Here is a 19,964-nt window from a genome sequence, read left to right on the forward strand (position 1 = left end):
TGTTAGTTTTTAAAACACTGACGCGAAGCATGTCACATCAGCAGTTTGTAAAATGTTTGTAAAATAGTTTGTGTCCATAGCATTACTTAATAAAGAACATCCTATTCCAAACATGCCAAATATAATATCATGGACAAGTCAAGGAGAAAATCATAGCAAAGCAATTAATTAATATATTCTAATCTAATCAGAGTCAAACATAATAAAAAAGCATGGAAAGATCAAAGCAAATCAATCATTTAATTAAAACAAAAATTCATCAATGTTCTGGGTCATGATGCACACGCATGGAAGAGGTTGTGTACGCATCTTTGCAAGCATATGTACGCACCTTTAATCATGCGTGTGCATATTCACTCAGAAACACAAATCCATAATTAAATTAAATTTTCAAATAGATTCACATATTTATATACACCAGTTCAACCCTTAAATCAAAACATGGTAAAACACGACAAATCAAGATCAAACAAATTAGTTCATATCCTAAACATGCATTGAATCTAAGTCTACCAAGAGCAAAACGTCACAAACAAAACATGTTCATCAAATCATATACCTAGTCATGTTCATCAATTCATATAATTAATCATATTCATTAATTAATATATCTAATCATATTCATTAATTCATATATCTAATCATTCAACTCATCATTCCAAAAAAAAAAAAAAAAAAGAACATATGAATTAAACAAATAGATCAGAGACAAAACCTACACATGTTAAATATTCTCAAGAACAACAAAGGAAGTAAAACATGTTCAAACTAAAGAGGAACCACAGAACATCCCTTTAAGCATAGAATAACGAAATTACTATTTAAATCATTATATTTTCAAAATAAATGTAATAATTTCTTCGAGTATTTTATGTCTCTGTGTCTCCACAAATGCATCTTTCTATTTACTCTTTATTTGCATATTTTGAGTGTATATTGTTAATACAATTATTCGTTTTTGAGATGAGTCATATTCTTTTCTTTAATAATAATAATAATAATAATAATAATAATAATAATAATAATAATAATGGTGACCAAAGTTATTCAAGCACTTAACCACCGTTGTCAAAACCTGAATCGTATCGTGAATTGATTTTTAATTTTTCTATATTGTGTATCATATTGTGTCGTATATTGTAAAATATATAAACACCTAATAAAATTATAGACATACGTATATAAAATTTATATTCATTATAAAATCGGAATATATGTAACTAATGACCAATTTACTCATTACTTATGTAATAATATTTAACAAAGCAAACTAAATAAATCAAATTAACATATTTTTATAACATATACATTCAAATTGATTAAACTCAAAAGTGATAATGCATGATATATGAGCCAAAATAATAATTTCTTTTCATTATCTAGCCTAATCAACTTTGTGAGAGTAGGTGATCCAAGCACATCTTTGGGCCCTTGTCCAAGGATGATTAAAGACCCCAGGATGATTAAAGATCTATGTGCACATAGATAGGAACTCCGAGGAGAAAAGGGGAATAGACGCGTGGACCAAGGTTCCCGAGGAGCAAAGGCACCTCGGAAATACTTTAGGTTGTCAACCATACCGAAAAGTAGAGCTCTAGAGAAGACAATAGAGCTGTGTAAGCAACAAAAAGAATAAATATTTAGGAAGGTGACTGCCACCTCCACATTTAATGCATTACACCAATTGAACTGACTGCATTTATAAAGAAATGACACCTATACAGTATTTTCACAGCTCACAGCTCACAGCTCCTCTTACCACCTCTAGAAGGGTCTTGATAAGACAAGTATCCAAAAAGTTTCCTATAAATTGTACAGATGGAAGTCTGAGATGTAATGGAGGGCACTATATAAGGAAGTGACCCCCTTACAAAAACATGGATGCAAACCTGAAAAGGAAGAGAGAGAGAGAGAGAGAGAGAGAGAGAGAGAGAAGAAAATACATAAACTCATTGTAAAGAGAATATACTTGATCAATATATGAACAATTCTTCCTCGGACTTGCCCGATGAAGGATTTTATTTTGAATTCGTATCTCTTACCCTTATAACCTAAGCCTAGTTATTCTTGAGTCTGAATTTACTTAATTTTGTAGTTTGCTCATAAAATCCACTCTCTTACAAATCTTTTGTTTTGGGCTTATTGAGCTGGGTCACACTATTCTAGGTGGGCTTAAGCCATGATTCAAGTCCCTACAAACTTCATTTAGGTCAAATTCTCAACAAAAAAAAAAAAAAAAAAACTTCATTTAGTTCAATGTTATCATCATGTTCATCATCTTGCAAAATTATTTCTTTATTGACATTTTCTTTATCATCATCAACTTTTACTATTTTTTTCCTATTCTTTTATTTTAATTTTTTTTTAAAAATTTCTTTTTGGCATTGAAGCTTCTTAGACTTATAAAAATAATAGTAAAATAAAAAAAATAATTATATTTTTATTTAATACATTATTTAGAGCATAAAAAAAAATTGTAAATATGAAAGTAAAGTGTTAAGTGTGTACAATATTGACATCTATGCACTTGACTATTTCCCATAGGGTTACACATTTTGTATTACATTATTCTCAGTTATTTTTAAGAAAAAAATTGTATGTAGAAATTTTTTGTGATTATGGGTGCTTTTATTATTTGTATTTGTGCACAATTTTATTTTATTTTTGAAAAAGATATAAATAATATAATATTTGATATAACTCTTTTTTTTGAGGAATATATTTGATGTAACTTAAGTCGTGTACTTTCTCCAACACCATTGATCATTATAAGGACTAATTATGGTCTTGTGAGTAGAGAGTGGAGTGAGCTTAATTTACAAGGTACCAACATCTAGATCAGAAAAGTTTAGAATGACAGTAAGGCTATGGCCCGCCAGTTCCAAAACTTTCCCGATTAAGGGTCCGTTTGGATAGAACTTATTGTTCAAAACTGAAAACTGAAAACTGAAAACACTGTAGCAAAATAATTTTAAAATGTGTAAATAGTACCGCGGGACCCATTTTTAATGAAAAAGTGGCTGAAAAGTGAAATTTGTGGGTCCGTGAACAGTGCACGGATGCACTGTTCACGGAAGACTGGTCAACATCTGCGGCTTGGAAAAAAAAAAAAAAAAAAAAAAACTTGAAACGCAAAACGCAAAACGCAGCCTTGAATCCAAACACATTCTAAGAATCATTGGATGATCAATTATTAAGTAGGGAAGAGAGAGTTAAACAAAATTCCAGGCAGAGATTCTTTTGGCTGGCTTTTATTAATGAATGAGTACTGTTACAATTGCGTTCTCATCTATTTAAACTCCCCAAAGTCACAAAGACGTTAACACTCAACGATATGCCAAACGCCAAATCTATCTTTATTTAATATTTATATATATTAAATGCACCTGTCACTCATAAAAGCACCGTTACTTAAACTCAAGGACCCCACATTACAATTATCAATTAATAATTAATTAATATTACTCTGATACACTAATTTTAAGAATATTCCCTCAATATATTCTCTCTCTTTTTTTTTTGATAGGGCCCTCAATATATTCTTAATAATAACATATTTTTTTGATATGCCTTAATAATAACACTATTAAGCTTTAACGTCTATATTCTGCACTATACCTCAATATTATATTACCCTGACACAGTAGTATATTAAGCTTTAACGTCTATTTTCTGCACTATATACCTCAATATTCTTTTTTCGCAGAGAGTATAGTAATACCTCAATTAAATTTTCAAAAATAAGCCAGGACAAAATATCATGTGGGGTTAAGCTACATCGGTTTCTTTTTTCAAAACTCTATTTTACTGTTATTTTTCAATTCCATAAATGCGACCTATTCTCTCTCATTTTTTTGTTATTTTTGCTGAGTTTTCGGGCAATATCATTTTTAGATTTTATTCATTTTCAACTTCAGCTTCAAGTTTTATAAATGTTCATACCCAAAATGTAAAATAAAGACAAAATTTAGTTATAATTTCATAAATACTGCAATTTAGATTTTAAACTAAATCAACAATGTAATAAGTGCTAATAATCTTGCTTCAACTAATAAGTTACACAGTTTAATTTAATAAAAAAAAACACTAATAAGGTAAGAACCACCAAAAAAACTAAATTTTGTCCCAAAAAAGATTTAAACGTTAAGCCATTACAGAACAGTACAGTAAATAATAAAAAGCTTTCGTGTTATAATATCCAACTAACAATGTTTGGATTGGATTATTGTTGCGTGCTTTCTCATATTCCTAATCCTGAGAGGAAAAAAAAAAAAAGTCTTTATTAATCAAAAGAGTTAACTTTAACTTCTATTATATCTTTGAACAGCCCCACTCCTCCACCAACAACAAACCCCCCCCCCCCCCCCGCCACTCTCGCGCGTGGCTTAACCCCACAAAACACTCTACTGAGCACACAGTATATCCTCGACACGTACTCACATATATTTACGTGTACTATCCAAACTCATCAGTCATCATAAAAAAAGTATTTCACACTTCCACACGCACAGACACACAGACAAAACTCACATTTGTTTGAAGTATCTTTCCTTTAGTAGGAGTATTATTAATTATTCTCACTCCCACTTCGCATCGCATGTTGATGTTGTCACCATGAACCCAAGGCAGCGTCCCATACTCACGCGCGGCCGTAGCATCCCTTACGGGCCGCCTCCACCGCAACCCCCAAACGTCTACAACATAATCCCCATCCACAACCTCCTGACAGACCACCCATCTCTCCGGTACCCAGAAGTACGCGCCGCCGCATCAGCCTTACGCGCCACCGGAGACCTGAGGAAACCGCCATTCACTCCATGGGACCCAAACAATGACCTCCTGGACTGGCTCGGGCTCATGTTCGGTTTCCAAAAAGACAACGTAAAGAACCAAAGGGAAAACCTGGTCCTCCACTTAGCCAACTCTCAAATGCGACTCCAACCACCTCCGACCCTGCCGGACTCCCTCGAAGCCAGCGTCCTCCGTAAGTTCCGCCGCAAGTTGCTCCAGAACTACACTTCCTGGTGCTCCTACCTCGGCCGGAAGTCTCAAATCTCGGTCTCGCATCGCCGGAACGGTACCGGAAACTCCGAGACAAACAGTCTCCGCCGCGAGCTTCTCTATGTGTCGCTCTATCTCCTGATCTGGGGTGAGTCTGCTAACCTTCGTTTCACTCCTGAGTGTATTTGTTACATATTTCATCACATGGCTACGGAGTTGAACTTTGTTTTAGATGAGAAAATAGACCCCGATACGGGTCAGTCGTACTTGCCTTCGATATATGGGGAGTGTGCGTTTTTGAAGAGCGTGGTAATGCCTATATATAATACGATTAAGCTTGAGGTTGAGAGTAGTAGAAATGGCAAGGCTCCGCATTCGGCGTGGCGGAATTACGATGACATCAATGAGTATTTTTGGAGTAGGAGGTGTTTCCATAAGCTGAAATGGCCTCTTGATTTGTCCTGTAATTTCTTCGCTACTACGCCTAAGGAGAAACGGGTTGGGAAGACGGGGTTTGTGGAGCAAAGGTCTTTCTGGAATGTGTTTAGGAGTTTTGATAAGGTGTGGGTGTTGTTGATACTGTTTTTACAGGCTATGATTATTGTTGCGTGGGAAGATGGTAAGCTGTTGGATGCGTTGAAGAGTAGGGATTTGCAGGTGAAGTTGTTAACTGTGTTTATTACGTGGAGCGGGTTGAGGGTTTTGCAAGCGGTGCTTGATGCCGGGACTCAGTATAGTTTGGTTACTAGGGAGACAATGTGGCTTGGGGTGAGGATGACGTTGAAGTTCATGGTGGCGTTGACGTGGATGGTGGTGTTTGGGGTGTTCTATGGGAGGATTTGGAGTCAGGAGAGTAGCGATAGCGGGTGGTCGGCTGAGGCAAATAGGAGGATTGTTGTTTTTCTTGAGGCTGTTCTGGTTTTCTTGTTGCCAGAGTTGTTGGCATTGGCTTTGTTTATTGTTCCATGGATTCGCAATGTATTGGAGGAATTAAATTGGCCTGTGATCTACTTGCTGACATGGTGGTTTCATACACGATTGTTTGTGGGTCGTGGGTTGAGGGAAGGGCTTGTGAATAATTTCAAGTATACGGTGTTTTGGATCCTTGTATTGGCTTCCAAATTCACCTTCAGTTATTTCCTTCAGATCAAGCCACTGGCTGCCCCAACGAAGGTTCTTTTGAAACAAAAGAATGTAGTCTACAATTGGCATGAATTTTTCAATAACACCAACAGAGTAGCAGTTGTGTTGTTGTGGGTTCCTGTGGTGTTGATTTATTTCATGGATTTGCAAATTTGGTATTCGATTTATTCCTCCCTTGTTGGTGCAACAATTGGGCTGTTTTCGCATTTGGGTGAGATCAGAAATTTTGGACAGCTAAGGCTTAGGTTTCAGTTTTTTGCTAGTGCAATGCAATTTAATTTCAAGCCAGAGGAGCATCCGCTAGACCCCAAGCTGACACTGGTGAAGAAGCTTCGTGATGCTATCCACCGGTTGAAGCTGAGGTACGGACTTGGTAAGCCCTACAATAAGATAGAATCAAGCCAAGTGGAAACTACCTGGTTTGCCTTGATTTGGAATGAGATCATTGTAACTTTCAGGGAAGAAGATCTCATCAATGACCAAGAACTTGAGCTCATGGAATTGCCACCTAATTGTTGGAACATTAGGGTTATTCGATGGCCATGTGTCCTCCTCTGCAATGAGCTGCTGCTTGCTCTCAGTCAGGCAAAAGAGTTAGCAAATGAACCGGACAAGTTGCTTTGGTTGAGGATATGCAAGAGTGAATACCGGCGGTGTGCTGTTATTGAAGCTTATGATAGCATTAAGTATTTGCTTCTTATGATAGTTAAAGATGGCTCGGATGAATACGTAATTATTGAAAATTTATTCAAGGAGATAGATGAAGCGATTCAGACTGGAAAGCTCACGGCGGTATACAAGATGGATGTGCTAGAAGAAATTCATGCGAAGCTAATTTCACTTGTTGAGCTGCTGATGCAGCAGAATAAAGATCTGAGTAAGGCAGTGAATATACTGCAGGCCTTGTATGAACTTTCCGTCAGAGAATTTCCAAAGGTAAAGAAGCCCATTCAGCAATTGAGAGAGGAAGGTCTGGCACCTCGTAGTCCAGCCACCGATGCAGGGTTGCTTTTTGAATACTCTGTTGAGTTCCCTGATGATGATGATGCTACCTTACTTAAGAACCTACGTCGTTTGCATATTATTCTTACTGCTAGAGACTCAATGCACTACGTCCCAAGGAATCTTGAGGCAAGAAGGCGCGTTGCTTTCTTTAGCAATTCACTATTTATGAATATGCCCCGTGCTCCGCATGTTGAAAAAATGATGGCTTTCAGTGTTCTCACGCCTTACTACGATGAAGAAGTTCTCTTCAGCCTATTGAATCTTCGAAGAGAAAATGAAGATGGCATTTCCATCATGTTTTATTTGCAAAAAATCTATCAAGATGAGTGGGATAATTTTTTGGAGCGGATGCACAGAGAGGGTGCGAAGGATGACAATGATATCTGGGAGACAAAGTCAAGAAATACTCGACTTTGGGCGTCGTACAGAGGCCAAACTTTGTCCCGCACTGTGAGAGGAATGATGTATTATTATAGGGCTCTTAAGATGCTTGCCTTTCTAGATTCTGCATCTGAGATTGACATAAATGAGGGATCAGGAGGTATTTCTTCTCTTGGTTCAATGAACCTAAACAGTGGTTTGAATGGTGTACACTCAAGTTCTCGGAATCTCAACCGAGCAACTAGCAGTATAAGTTTGATGTTTAAAGGAAATGAGTATGGGAGTGCTCTGATGAAATTCACTTATGTGGTTGCCTGCCAGCTGTATGGGCAACATAAGGCGAAGGGAGACCACCGTGCTGAAGAGATATTATATCTGATGAAACACAATGAGGCTCTTAGAGTTGCCTATGTTGATGAGGTTCACTTGGGGAGGGAAGAGGTGGAGTATTACTCAGTTCTTGTGAAATATGATCAGCAGCAGCAAAGGGAGGTGGAGATCTATCGGATCAGGTTGCCTGGGCCCTTGAAGCTTGGTGAAGGCAAACCAGAAAATCAAAACCATGCCATAATCTTCACTCGAGGTGATGCAATTCAGACCATTGACATGAACCAAGACAATTGTTTTGAAGAGGCACTCAAGATGCGGAATTTGTTGGAGGAATTCAATAACTTCTATGGTATTAGGAAGCCAACCATTTTGGGAGTTCGTGAGAATATTTTCACTGGTTCAGTGTCTTCACTTGCTTGGTTCATGTCTGCTCAGGAGACAAGCTTTGTGACCTTGGGCCAGCGTGTTCTGGCAAACCCGTTGAAGGTCAGAATGCATTATGGTCACCCAGATGTGTTTGACAGGTTCTGGTTCTTGAGTCGGGGTGGAATCAGCAAGGCTTCTAAAGTGATAAATATCAGTGAGGATATATTTGCTGGCTTCAATTGCACTCTGCGAGGGGGCAATGTGACACACCATGAATATTTACAGGTTGGTAAGGGAAGGGACGTTGGGTTAAATCAGATAGCAATGTTTGAGGCCAAGGTTGCCAGCGGCAATGGTGAGCAGGTTTTGAGCAGAGATATGTATCGGTTGGGTCATAGATTGGACTTCTTCCGAATGCTTTCAGTTTTCTACACAACTGTTGGGTTCTACTTCAATTCAATGTTGGTAGTAATTACTGTTTATACATTTTTGTGGGGCCGCCTTTATCTTGCCCTCAGTGGTGTTGAAGCAGCAGTGATGGGAGATACTAGCAACAATACAGCCCTTGGTGCAATCCTTAATCAGCAGTTTCTCATCCAGCTCGGTCTCTTTACTGCTCTCCCTATGATTGTGGAGAACTCTCTTGAGCATGGGTTCCTTCCAGCAGTTTGGGACTTCATAACGATGCAACTTCAGCTGGCCTCACTTTTTTACACGTTCTCATTGGGAACTCGTACCCATTTCTTTGGCCGGACTGTACTTCACGGTGGTGCAAAGTATCGAGCCACTGGTCGTGGTTTTGTGGTGCAGCACAAGAGCTTTGCCGAAAACTATCGACTCTATGCTCGCAGCCATTTTGTGAAGGGAATTGAGCTTGGGGTTATTTTAATTGTGTATTCTTCTCATAGTGACTTGTCTAAGTATACTCTTCTCTTTATAGCCATGTCGGTATCTTGCTGGTTTCTTGTTGTGTCGTGGATAATGGCCCCTTTTGTATTTAATCCTTCTGGATTTGATTGGCTGAACACTGTGTATGATTTTGATGATTTTATGAATTGGTTATGGTATAGTGGTGGGGTGTTTGCAAAAGCAGATCAAAGCTGGGAAACATGGTGGTATGAGGAACAGGACCATCTGAGAACGACTGGTATTTGGGGCAAACTTTTGGAGATTATTTTAGATCTTCGTTTCTTCTTCTTCCAGTATGGCATTGTGTATCATCTCCATATTAGTCAACATAATACAAGTATAGCTGTTTATTTACTATCTTGGATATACATGGTTGTGGCTCTTGGGATTTACATCGTCATATCATATGCTGGGGACAAGTATTCCGCAAAAGAGCATATTTACTACCGACTTGTTCAGTTCCTTGTCATTTTCCTTTCAGTACTTGTGATTGTTATATTGCTGAAGTGCACTGCGTTCAAGTTTCTTGATCTTGTGACAAGCCTCTTGGCATTCATCCCCACAGGTTGGGGTATGATATTGATAGCTCAGGTACTTAGACCCTTTCTGGAGTCCACTGTGGTGTGGGATACTGTGGTTGCCTTGGCCCGGCTGTATGACATGCTGTTTGGGGTGATTGTCATGGCTCCTGTGGCATTGCTGTCGTGGATGCCTGGATTCCAGTCAATGCAAACAAGGATCCTGTTCAATGAAGCATTCAGCAGGGGTCTCCAGATATCTCGTCTTCTTACTGGGAAAAAGTCTAACTGAGATGTGATTAGAGGTACTTTCTATCTGCAGTTTTTCTTAAAACTTTGGAGTTCTACATTTCTTACTCAACAGTCTTTTTCTTGCTTGATAACGTAAACTAGTCTGGGATGGACATTAGTGATTTAGCTAAACTTTAAATCTGAATCAGATTTAAATATGGTACTAATTTCTTTTTCTTCACACACACACACACACACATCATTCTTATTCATGGCATTTGCTCTTTGATTAAAAAGCCTATGTCATATTTTGCTTGTGTAGCTTTATCCAGATAGATTATAATCTAGTCATGTATCTCATATGTCATAATATTTGGCAATCCCTCAGTTGAATAAACTAGGTTATGTAATCCACAATGCAGTCAACATTTTAATTTTTTATTTTTATCAATAAAACAGTCAACATGTTATGCATTGTACTGTTGCCTACAAATGCAAGCCTGTCTACAATTGAATGGAGAAAATCATTTAACCTATTCAGGCCCTTAAAACAATAAAAACACATTTGGACTTGCATTATCCAAGCCAATTCAATCCAGTTCGGAAAAGGTTTCTCTCCAAACTAGTTTGGAGAGAAACCCTGCAAGTGCCTCCTATATTTTTTTATTAGATGTGAATTTTGAAAATATAATTGTTGGATTGTATGTTCTTATTATATTCTCCATGTTTGCAAAATTTCAAGAAAATCAAAAATCAATAGCTATGTCATCAATGACATGGTTAAATTTCAAGTTTTTATGGTAAAAAATTATGCACAAAAAATAATTAGATTTGAACGAAACTTGATATGCATGTTAAGAGCATAAAGAACATGTAATCCAATGGTTAGATTTTCAAAATTCACATCCAATAAAAAAAAAATAGGACAAGTTTAGAGGGTTACTCTCCAAACTAGTCTAGAGAGAAACTTTGTCCGAGGGGGATTTTGTTTGGGAAACAAAAGAACAACAAAAAAGGGGACAAGACCTAGAAATCAGCATCTAAGGTTTGCTTGAAATTTGCATCAAGCAAATAAAACAGAAAAATAGATAAGAGCCTAGGCATCAACACTAAGGGCTACTTGGAATTAGCACCAAGCATGATAGGGCCCAAGAGTCTGCCGAATAAAACCTCTACCCTAAATTTTATAAATCTAAAATCTACTACTTACAATACTGAACTTTAGGCCCTTTTAAATAGAGTCCCAAATTACATAATAGAAGAAAGGGAAATAAATTTCTAACCTAACAATGATATGAAATAACTTGTAATCTATTACACTAAATGCAAAAATAAAAGAGAATTAGATCCTAAAAGCATAATTCATGATCAATTAACTCCAACAAAATCAGTCATCATTTATAGAGCATTTTTTCTGTAATATAAATAAATAAATAAATAAATAAAAATAGAGCATTTTTTTGGTGTCACCAAGTAATTTGTATCAATTATATCTTATGTCTCTGAAGAGCCTTAACGAATTTGTCATGTTAGATGATATGATGGATTTTTGGTAGGATCATTTTGGTTGCCATTAGAACCTTCTTGTTCTCCTGTGGGAAATTGAACTCCTACTTGCTGTTTGGCAGTTTTTCAGTACCGTGGTTCTGTTAATTGTGGCAGCCATTTTCTAAATTCATAGTCTTGAACTCCAAAAGTAATGAGGTATGAAAAAACACGTCCTTCAAAAACTTAAGTATTCGGTAATTGTTGTAGAAGTAACAGCAAGTGGAGTGTGCTTTTCTTGTTCTTCCATTTTCTCTCTTTTCTTGCCTAATATGGAAATTATGTATATATATGGTAGTAATCATGACGATTACTTCCGGCTTTTCTTTTCCGAAGTTGGTAATTGATGATCAATTTCTGTAATTTATTTTTTGACTAGCCATTTTCTGTAATTTTAACTGTGTTGTGTTGTGTTGCAGGTAATGAGTAGGAGTAACTGAAGTGGATATCTTGCCCTGATTTCCACTGACTGAGGTGGTTTATTTACCATGCTGTGGCAATGTTTCGTTTATCGGGTGATGCATATTTTGATCTATGCCCTTCATGAACTTCATCTTCCTAAGACTGTTGTATCTGTTGCATGCTCACTTGCCATTACTGCTGGAGATCTTGCATCGGCACTGCTTATTAATTGATTAACTGGGAATATATTGTTTGACCATGTTGTTTATTCAGAGAATGGTTCTGTAAATATTGTCTATGTACAATTTAGCTTCTGCGCCAGCTAGTTCATCGAAATTATTTTATCTGGCAGTATTTATGGTTTTGTTCATACAAATATTCAGTTGTTGAATTTGATTGCTTTATTTCTGAAGTCTGCAGTTTTCTAGGTTGTTGTACTGAGCAATTTTGCATAGGGCTTGTACACCCTAGGGGACCAGACACTGGTTCTTTAGAGAATGGGTTTGAAGAAAGTACCAATGGAGAGAAACAATCTGGATTTTCAGTGAAGTACCAATGAAGAGTTTTGTAAGAAAAGATAGCCGCTAAAGAAGCTTACCGGGACAAAATGTGAACTACTTGTTTGGAGGGTTTGCTTGAAAAAAAAATCTTTGGAGGTTGTTCAATTTGCGAAATCCTAAGGTGAATTTTCTCTTTTTCATATATAAATATTTTTTTTTTGGGTCGAGGTCCAAGTAAAGTTGAAACTTGAAGCATGAAAGAGTCTTGACTCTTTGTTGGCATTTCGCACCCTTGTCACGTGGCCTAGGCTTAAACTTTTGTTTCCCTCTTCTTTGTAACCAAAACGTGCTCTGGTAAACCTTAGCCCAAAAAATAAATCCAAGACTAAGTTCTAGCATTGCATCTGTTTCCGTTAAACTCATGGGCCTGTACGTAAAATCGAAGAAATTATTCAGTGTACTTGGAGGACTAGGTTAACAGTATTATCCAGTGATCCTCCCTATCCAATGATAATATCATGCCGATTGCGTAAATTATTTTGAGTCAGGATTCCAGTCACACTACCACAAAAATAAAAGAAAACAATAGGTCATTTGTGGTAGAAGATCCAAGAATTCTGATTCAAAATCCTGGTGAACCTGCTCACCCATGATGATTGATCACGTCCTTGTTGAGATCCGCTGTCCATACAGTCCAATATAAAAATAAAAGTGTGTGAAGTCATCAAAAAGAGATATATTCCTAGGCAATGCCATCTATTTGATGGTGGCAACAACAGAATGAAAAATTAAGATTGATTTTTCTAGCATGAAGATCACTTGATTTTAGAGAGAGCCCCTTAGGATTCAGCTTGAGTGGATAATTCGCACAAAACACGAAAGGTAAAAAATAATAATAATAATAATAAATTGTGTTTTGGATGGCCAAGAATTTAAATTTTGGATATTTTTGTTTGAAATACTAGGAGGTATCAATAGTTTTGTAGCATTATTTTTTGGATCTAAACCTAAACAAAGGAAAAAAAAAAATTCTCATTTTCAAGGATCGATGGCTTATGGATTGATGTGAACTTAAAAAACACAGTATATCACATAGGGTTGTGTTAACGGGCACCGCAAGGTGCCCGTTAACAACAACTTTTTAAACTTTTTTTTGATAATTTTTGTCTTTTTTGCAGCTTTGTCTTTTTTTTATTTATTTTATTTTTTATAGTTTTATAAGTAATTTTATGTTATGTTATGTTATTTATTAATATTTCCCTATCGTCTATATGAGCCTCCTTGGTGAATTAACTACCTAATGAATGCAATCCTTCGCATCAAACAGATTTCTTGAATATGGACCTAAATAGATTTCATAACCCTCGTTCTGGAGATTGTAGATTTCGAGTTTTGGTGGCTCCCCTTCTAGCCGTCACTCTTGGTGTCCTTCTCTGTTGTGTCCAATGCCTAGGCCCTATTTCTTGTAGCCATTATTGGTGTTTTTCTTTACCTTGTCCAGTGCTCTTATACATCTTTTCAGGAGTCTGTAGATGTTAGTGAGTGATTTTTTTTTTGGGTAGTCTAATTAGGATTATGACTCATTTAATTTACACAAATGACATGATATCGTTGGAAGGGAGGATCACTAAACGTAGTCCTCCAAGTGCACTGAATAATTAACATAAAATTGCTTGTCATTGATTAAGGGAATTGGGTTAAAATCTAATCTACATGAAAAAATAATAATAGTAAACCATTAGTGATTCGGCATAATAGTCGCACCTAATAATTATAAAGTGAATGGCAACCCCCTCTTTTTCCTTTTGCATCACAAGACACGGATGGCAGCTCATTTGGGAACCTCGGTATCATAGGAGGGCGGGAGGGTGTTATCCATGACCACTTGGGAAAATGAGTGGTAGGTTTTTCTTGTCACGTCAGGATTGCTTCTAATAATAAGGCTGAATTGAGGGCTGTTAGACATGGTTTAATGACTGCTTGGGACATGAGTGTTAAATTTTTAAATGTTAATGTTGATTCCAATTTTGTTCTTACATGTCTAACTTCTTTTGGGAACTTGGCTCCAGAGTTGTTTCTCATAATTTCTGATTGCAGGATGCTCCTTAGCAAGGAATGAGTGGTCCATCTACACCATATATATCATGAAGCAAACTTTGTAGTAAATGGCCTTGTAAAGAAGTAGAGGGCGCAATCTAGCCTTTTGGAAATGTTTTCTAATTGTCCATCGTTTGTGTTCTGTAAATTTGTATGACACCTTTTATGTATAGGGACTTCACATGAGTGTTCTTTAGTTTTTGTAACTAGACACCTTTCACAGGTGTCTCTTGGACAAATATGATATACTAGTTTTACTTTATAAATAAACCTCCCTTCTTACCCGAAAATAATATGAATGTGATAGAGTTCAAATCCTATCTTCTATTTTAAAATAAATAAACTCATTAAATTGATTTTAAAATAAATAAATAAATTTTAAAAAAAATTCATGAAATTGAAAATAGCTTGATCTATTGGTAGGTTACTATATTTGTGGTAATTTTCTAGTATTTTGATACAAATATCCTACAAATTAGTTTGGAGGAAACTCTTCCAACCTATTATGTAAACAAGTGACATGATTAATCAAATAGGCCATGTGACTAAATGTGCACCTAAGTGATGGTTATAAACACCATGTAGTGGTAGTGGCGGCTTCAGAAATTCTTTTCAGGGTAGTCATTAAAAAAAATTAAATTAAAAAAGTTTAATAATAATAAAACTTGAACATATTAACATCACAAAATAAAAACATATGCAAATGCATAAAGTTTTGAAATTTTATTTGACAGGTTTTCATTCTTTGAAATCATTGTGTGATATAATAGTTTGACTATCAAAATTATCAGTTACATTTTTAAGTTACTGACCTCTCATTCAATTACTAACATATTGCCTAAATAAGTACTAATATAAACAAAATGCATTATCTTTTTGAAAAAATATATTACATAAATCTAACAAATTTGGCAAAAGACTAGAGCAAGCACTAACAGACTAGTTATTTAATAAGTGTGCATTTTTTATATATAAAAAATAGTGATTTTAAAATGTATCATTTGAAAAAACAATTTGTAAAATCACAATTAAACATTTGGTTTGAGATTTTAGGCTAATTTTTTTGTTTGGGCAATATTTGAGAAGTTTTATGTCTACAACATTTTTGCCACACTTTCATAATAAAGCTTAAGTAATAAGTTTTTACTAGTTTTAATTTGAACTTACGATTGAAATTATTTTTTTGTTTACTAGTAACAACCTACTATTTAGGATTTGTTACGAAAATATTGTGAACATTGCATTTCTTGCAATTTTTTTTGTTCAAGATTCAATGAACCAAAATTTTGGAGAGGTTGAATTTTATTTTTAATGGGCTCAATTGTTATTAAGGGTTTTCAAGTCTTTTTTTAGGGTGGTCTAGTTTTTTTCTAGGGTAGTCAAAAGACTCATATTAATTTACAAAAGACTCGTTAATTTAAAACTCAAAATTTTTTAAGGTATATTAAAAAAAAAAAAATTTCAGGGTGGTCCTGTGACCACCCTCATTAGTACTTGGCGCCACCCCTGTGTAGTGGGTTTGATAAATTTTTCCTCCAAACTAATTTGGAGGTAGATTTTGTCATTCGCATTCTATTGGAGTCTCAATCGTAAATTAGTGGGACTTATAAAATTCATCATTTATTTGATTCGTTTTTAGGATGCCTCCCTATTAACAATCAACAAATTCAAGCTTTCTTCTTATTCGTAGCTAACCTATGCATCGCATATGAAAAATTGTGAAAAAGTATTTATAAATTAAAGTCTCAATCAATTAATATTAATAAATAAAATGTTAACCAAAACATTAATATTAATAAATAAATGTCTTTGGAAAAGGAGATTGATAAATATCTTTGGAAAGGGACATTGTTAGTCACATATAAAAGTTCAATAGTTCAACATTGTCATAATGATATTCCCTGATTGACTAAAATATAGAAAACCGTAGTATTCCTCATATTGAAATAAGAAAATGGATCATTATAATATGCCAAGAATTGAAAAAAGAAAGCAATGAATACGGGTGACATTAATTGGTAAAAACACATTGGAAGTTCTGGTGCAATGCTTTTTTCGCTTTTTTTTTTTTTTCATCGATTGTGTAAGGAAACGAATGAGAGTCCAAAGGTTATACCTACTTGGGGCAAACGAGGAGTCCACTTCCTTTATGGTCCTATCATTTGCTGGAGCTGGATCATTATATTGGTATTGCTGGAACTGGAATCTCCCAAAGTTCAAATTCACAAATCTAGTAAAAGTATTAATTGAATAACTTCCCTTACAATTCGGCATTGCTAATAACAGGTACTTTCTCGTAAACAGAACTCTCTCTAAACCTCTTGGGAAGAATGCAACGGCCCCCAAATCGTTGCTGCAAGAACATGAGGACAGCAAATAGCAGACCACCACAAGGGATGATGATGTCCCATGCAGTGGAATAAAAATCCATTCTATGGTTTGCATAAATGTATGATAAATCAAGGTACCATGTAGAACTGTGAGCCCTGTAAAGATCATAAGCATGGGGCATTAGCCGAACAATAGTGGTTCCAACGTAAAAGGAAGAGGCAAGAGCCTTTTCTCCTGAGTTAAAGAACAGGTTGAACAATATTTGTGGAAGTAGAAAACCATTTAAGAGCAAACCAGCATAAGATTTGAGGTCCTCCCAGAACGAATGCTGCTGGTAGGATAGCAGCTGGAGAGCATGCAGATGATAACCCTTGAGTTGTGGTTCTCGAAATGACCCTAATGGCCTCTGGTAAGACTTCTTCCATTGGTGCACAAACCAAGCAATCAAACCACCAGCTATATACATTGGTAAAGTCACATATAGAACCTTTCTATCAGAATGCCACCACCCCTTCTGGCTTCCATCGCCTTTTCTTGCAGACCAAGTCAGTTGGAGAAGACGTAACTGCAAAAGGAAAGCTACCATTGTTATCACCCTTACTATTACTTCATTCACTTCAAGCCATCCACCACTCCCAAGAAAAAAATTTGTTGGGCTATGGTTAGCCACAAACAAGGCTTCAAAGTTCAACAGCAGGGGTATCATGTGTCCCAGCGTAAGAACAATGAGCATCACAATGGAAATGAAGGGAAGAACATGCGGTTGCTTTTTCACATAAAAAAGCTGCAAGCCAACAAAAACACATGCCAGAGTATTAGAAATCAAAACCATGGTAATCTCGAGGTCCATTCTCCAAATGGATTCTTTAGCTTGGGTAGTGGTTATCGAATTTGAAGACAATTGAAGACTTTCAAAGTAAAGAGGATCTGACTCTGCTCGTGTGCTTTCAATAGTTCCCTTAACAATTTCACCATGCTCTGCATTAAACGGAGGAAATTGAACATTAATCCTTATTGCACAGTCCAATGAACCATTTTTAATCAAATTTTGATTGTTTGGTCGAAGATGCCAACATCCTATCATGCACAGGAAACCAGTATCTCTATCATATATTCCTTCAGCAGAAATAAGAACTTTGGATGAAGCATCACCACCAAATCTAAAATCAGGTGGAGGTCTGAAGCTCATCTTGTAACTTATATTCAGCATTCTGCTATGGTTGCTTGTCAGCTGAACTGCAGCAGGCTCTGTTATCCTCGGCACTGCCAGCACAAGTGGCCGCCCATAATACTGTCGTGCATAAAGTGAATCTCCCACAAATAGTGGGGATGAGTAACCTAGTGCTACTTTTCCATCATTGTTTCTCACCGACATATCAAATCTCATGTCGGGTGAATACCCATCAGGATATGACTTTCCCTTGCCCCTAACAGTCTTCCCTTGTGCACAAGACTTTCTTACAGTCTCAATCTCAGTATACTCATATTTAAGACCTTGGGGGTCAATTGATCTTTCCCAATAACTCTGAAACCCAATTTTTCCAAAGTAACCTGAATCATTCACATCCTTCTTGCTCCAAATTTCCCCCACAACACTACTCTGATTCCTTAATGACATAACTGCAGGAAATCTCAAAGTAAAACCAATCGAGCAATCTCCCACAAAATCATTAGCCCAAGACTCCGAAACATTCAAAATTCTGCACGCAACACCACAAAACCGATTCTCTGTATCATCCCAAGCACCCTCAGCAATCAATGTCGCATTAGGATCAAAAGGAAATTGAGTACCACTACCACTATAACTAGAGTTAGGAAAACCCAACAACATCTGCATCTTTCTGCGTTGCTCACACCGAAGCCCCTGATAAACAATCCTATCAGGCAAATACCCAATACTCCCACCAAAAGGGTTGCAATTCGCATTACCACAATCACTCCCATATTCCAATTCATAAACACTAGTCCGTCCATTGAGCACGAAACAAACACCACCGTCCAATTTGCTTAGAGACAAATTAATATTAGTTTTAGTATTGTTGGTATTACTATCTCTCCCACCATTTCCACTCAAACAATCACTCCCATTCAATTTTTCAAGCAATGAATATTCATAATTGGGATTCTGAGACAAACCCAATATCTTAATTGGTTCAAAGAAATCAGATTTAGAACCATCCTCCTTAACATTCAAACTCTCTAATGTACCGCCAATTAAACTACCATAAATACTAGAATTCTTAGGATAGTTAAGCTTAAGAACAACTTCAAAATGCTTCGAATCAACGTACCTTGACCCCGATCCAACCATACAGAGCTTTCCAGTAGATTCTGACCAATACCCTTTAAGCCAAAAAACCACATCGTCAAACCGACCGAACCCTCTCGGTCCCCGAAACCTAATACGTGGCAAGTTTCGATATTTCGGCCTGTCGAAAACAGAGTACACGACCGGGTTTCGGATATACAGCGATGCTCTGACCTTGAGAACGCCATCAGAAGCGGTCTTGTGGGAATATAAGGAGCTGAGGGAGAGAGATTTCGGGGTATCGGATCCGGTTCGGTTGAAAAATCGGTCGCCGCCGCCGAAGAAATATCCGAATCGGAAGGGGAGGAAATCGGAGTGGGAGGTGGAGAAGTTGTGGGAGTGGAAGGATAAAGGGGGCTTGGGAACGACGTCGTTGCAGTACTGGGCGTAGGGGATTTTGGGTTTCGGATTTCGGCTTGGTCTCGAAGCGGCGGCGGCCCCGGCGGTCGTGGTGGCGAGGAGGAGGAATAAGAAGAGGAAGGGAGTGATTGGGGATTTGTGGGGTTTTGAAGGGTTTATTTGGGATTTGTTAAATGAAATTGAAATTGAAGAGTCCATTTGGGTGAGTTGGCGGTGAACTCCTTAAGTTTTTTATAAATTGATTGGGTTTTATTATATTTTTTTAGGTAGAGAGTTTTGAAGCGTTGATGTTTTCATTTTGAAAACATTTTGGTTTTCCGTGTCTAGTTTCATTCTTGAAAATACTTGAAAGTACAGTTTTAGACTTTTAGGTGTTTGATGCGTTATAAAATGATTTTAAATAATAACTAAATAAATAAAACTCATCTCATGACCTACTAGACTATTAATAGCATTGTAAACGACGTAAGCTTTGTCGAGTGTGTTCACGTTTGGCTCGAGTTTGTGACAAGCACAAAAATAATGCTTAAGCTTGTG

At 36.7% G+C, this 19,964-nt stretch overlaps 2 protein-coding genes and 1 non-coding gene across 4 annotated transcripts; 2 read left to right on the top strand and 1 right to left on the bottom strand.

The window, feature by feature from the left end:
- The first annotated feature begins 4,512 nt into the window (after window positions 1-4,512).
- LOC142634269 (callose synthase 11-like) lies at window positions 4,513-12,243 on the top strand. 2 transcript variants are annotated; one of them, XR_012844097.1, is made up of 3 exons: window positions 4,513-9,958; window positions 11,513-11,588; window positions 11,849-12,243. XR_012844097.1 is itself a non-coding variant. In XM_075808563.1 (2 exons), exon 1 carries the CDS (start codon window positions 4,615-4,617, stop codon window positions 9,943-9,945), a length of 5,331 nt encoding a protein of 1,776 aa, XP_075664678.1. In that variant the 5' UTR covers window positions 4,513-4,614; the 3' UTR covers window positions 9,946-9,958; window positions 11,849-12,243. The 2 variants fall into 2 exon arrangements, 1 of the variants encoding a protein (XP_075664678.1); XM_075808563.1 differs by lacking the exon at window positions 11,513-11,588.
- LOC142637739 (small nucleolar RNA J33) lies at window positions 7,598-7,678 on the top strand. Its single transcript, XR_012844864.1, has one exon. It is a non-coding gene; the product is annotated as a small nucleolar RNA J33 (small nucleolar RNA).
- Window positions 12,244-16,187: 3,944 nt separating the features above from the next.
- LOC142637082 (uncharacterized) lies at window positions 16,188-19,748 on the bottom strand. The gene has a single exon (XM_075811372.1). It carries the CDS (start codon window positions 19,623-19,625, stop codon window positions 16,689-16,691), a length of 2,937 nt encoding a protein of 978 aa, XP_075667487.1. The 5' UTR covers window positions 19,626-19,748; the 3' UTR covers window positions 16,188-16,688.
- Window positions 19,749-19,964: the final 216 nt, after the last annotated feature.

The sequence above is a fragment of the Castanea sativa genome, chromosome 5 (assembly GCF_040712315.1).
Source record: "Castanea sativa cultivar Marrone di Chiusa Pesio chromosome 5, ASM4071231v1".
Classification (NCBI taxonomy): Eukaryota; Viridiplantae; Streptophyta; class Magnoliopsida; order Fagales; family Fagaceae; genus Castanea; species Castanea sativa.

Excerpts from the sequence above, each read along its gene's own strand:
- LOC142637082 (XM_075811372.1), bottom strand. The coding sequence starts at position 19,625 with ATGGACTCTTCAATTTCAATTTCATTTAACAAATCCCAAATAAACCCT.
- LOC142634269 (XM_075808563.1), top strand. The coding sequence starts at position 4,615 with ATGAACCCAAGGCAGCGTCCCATACTCACGCGCGGCCGTAGCATCCCT.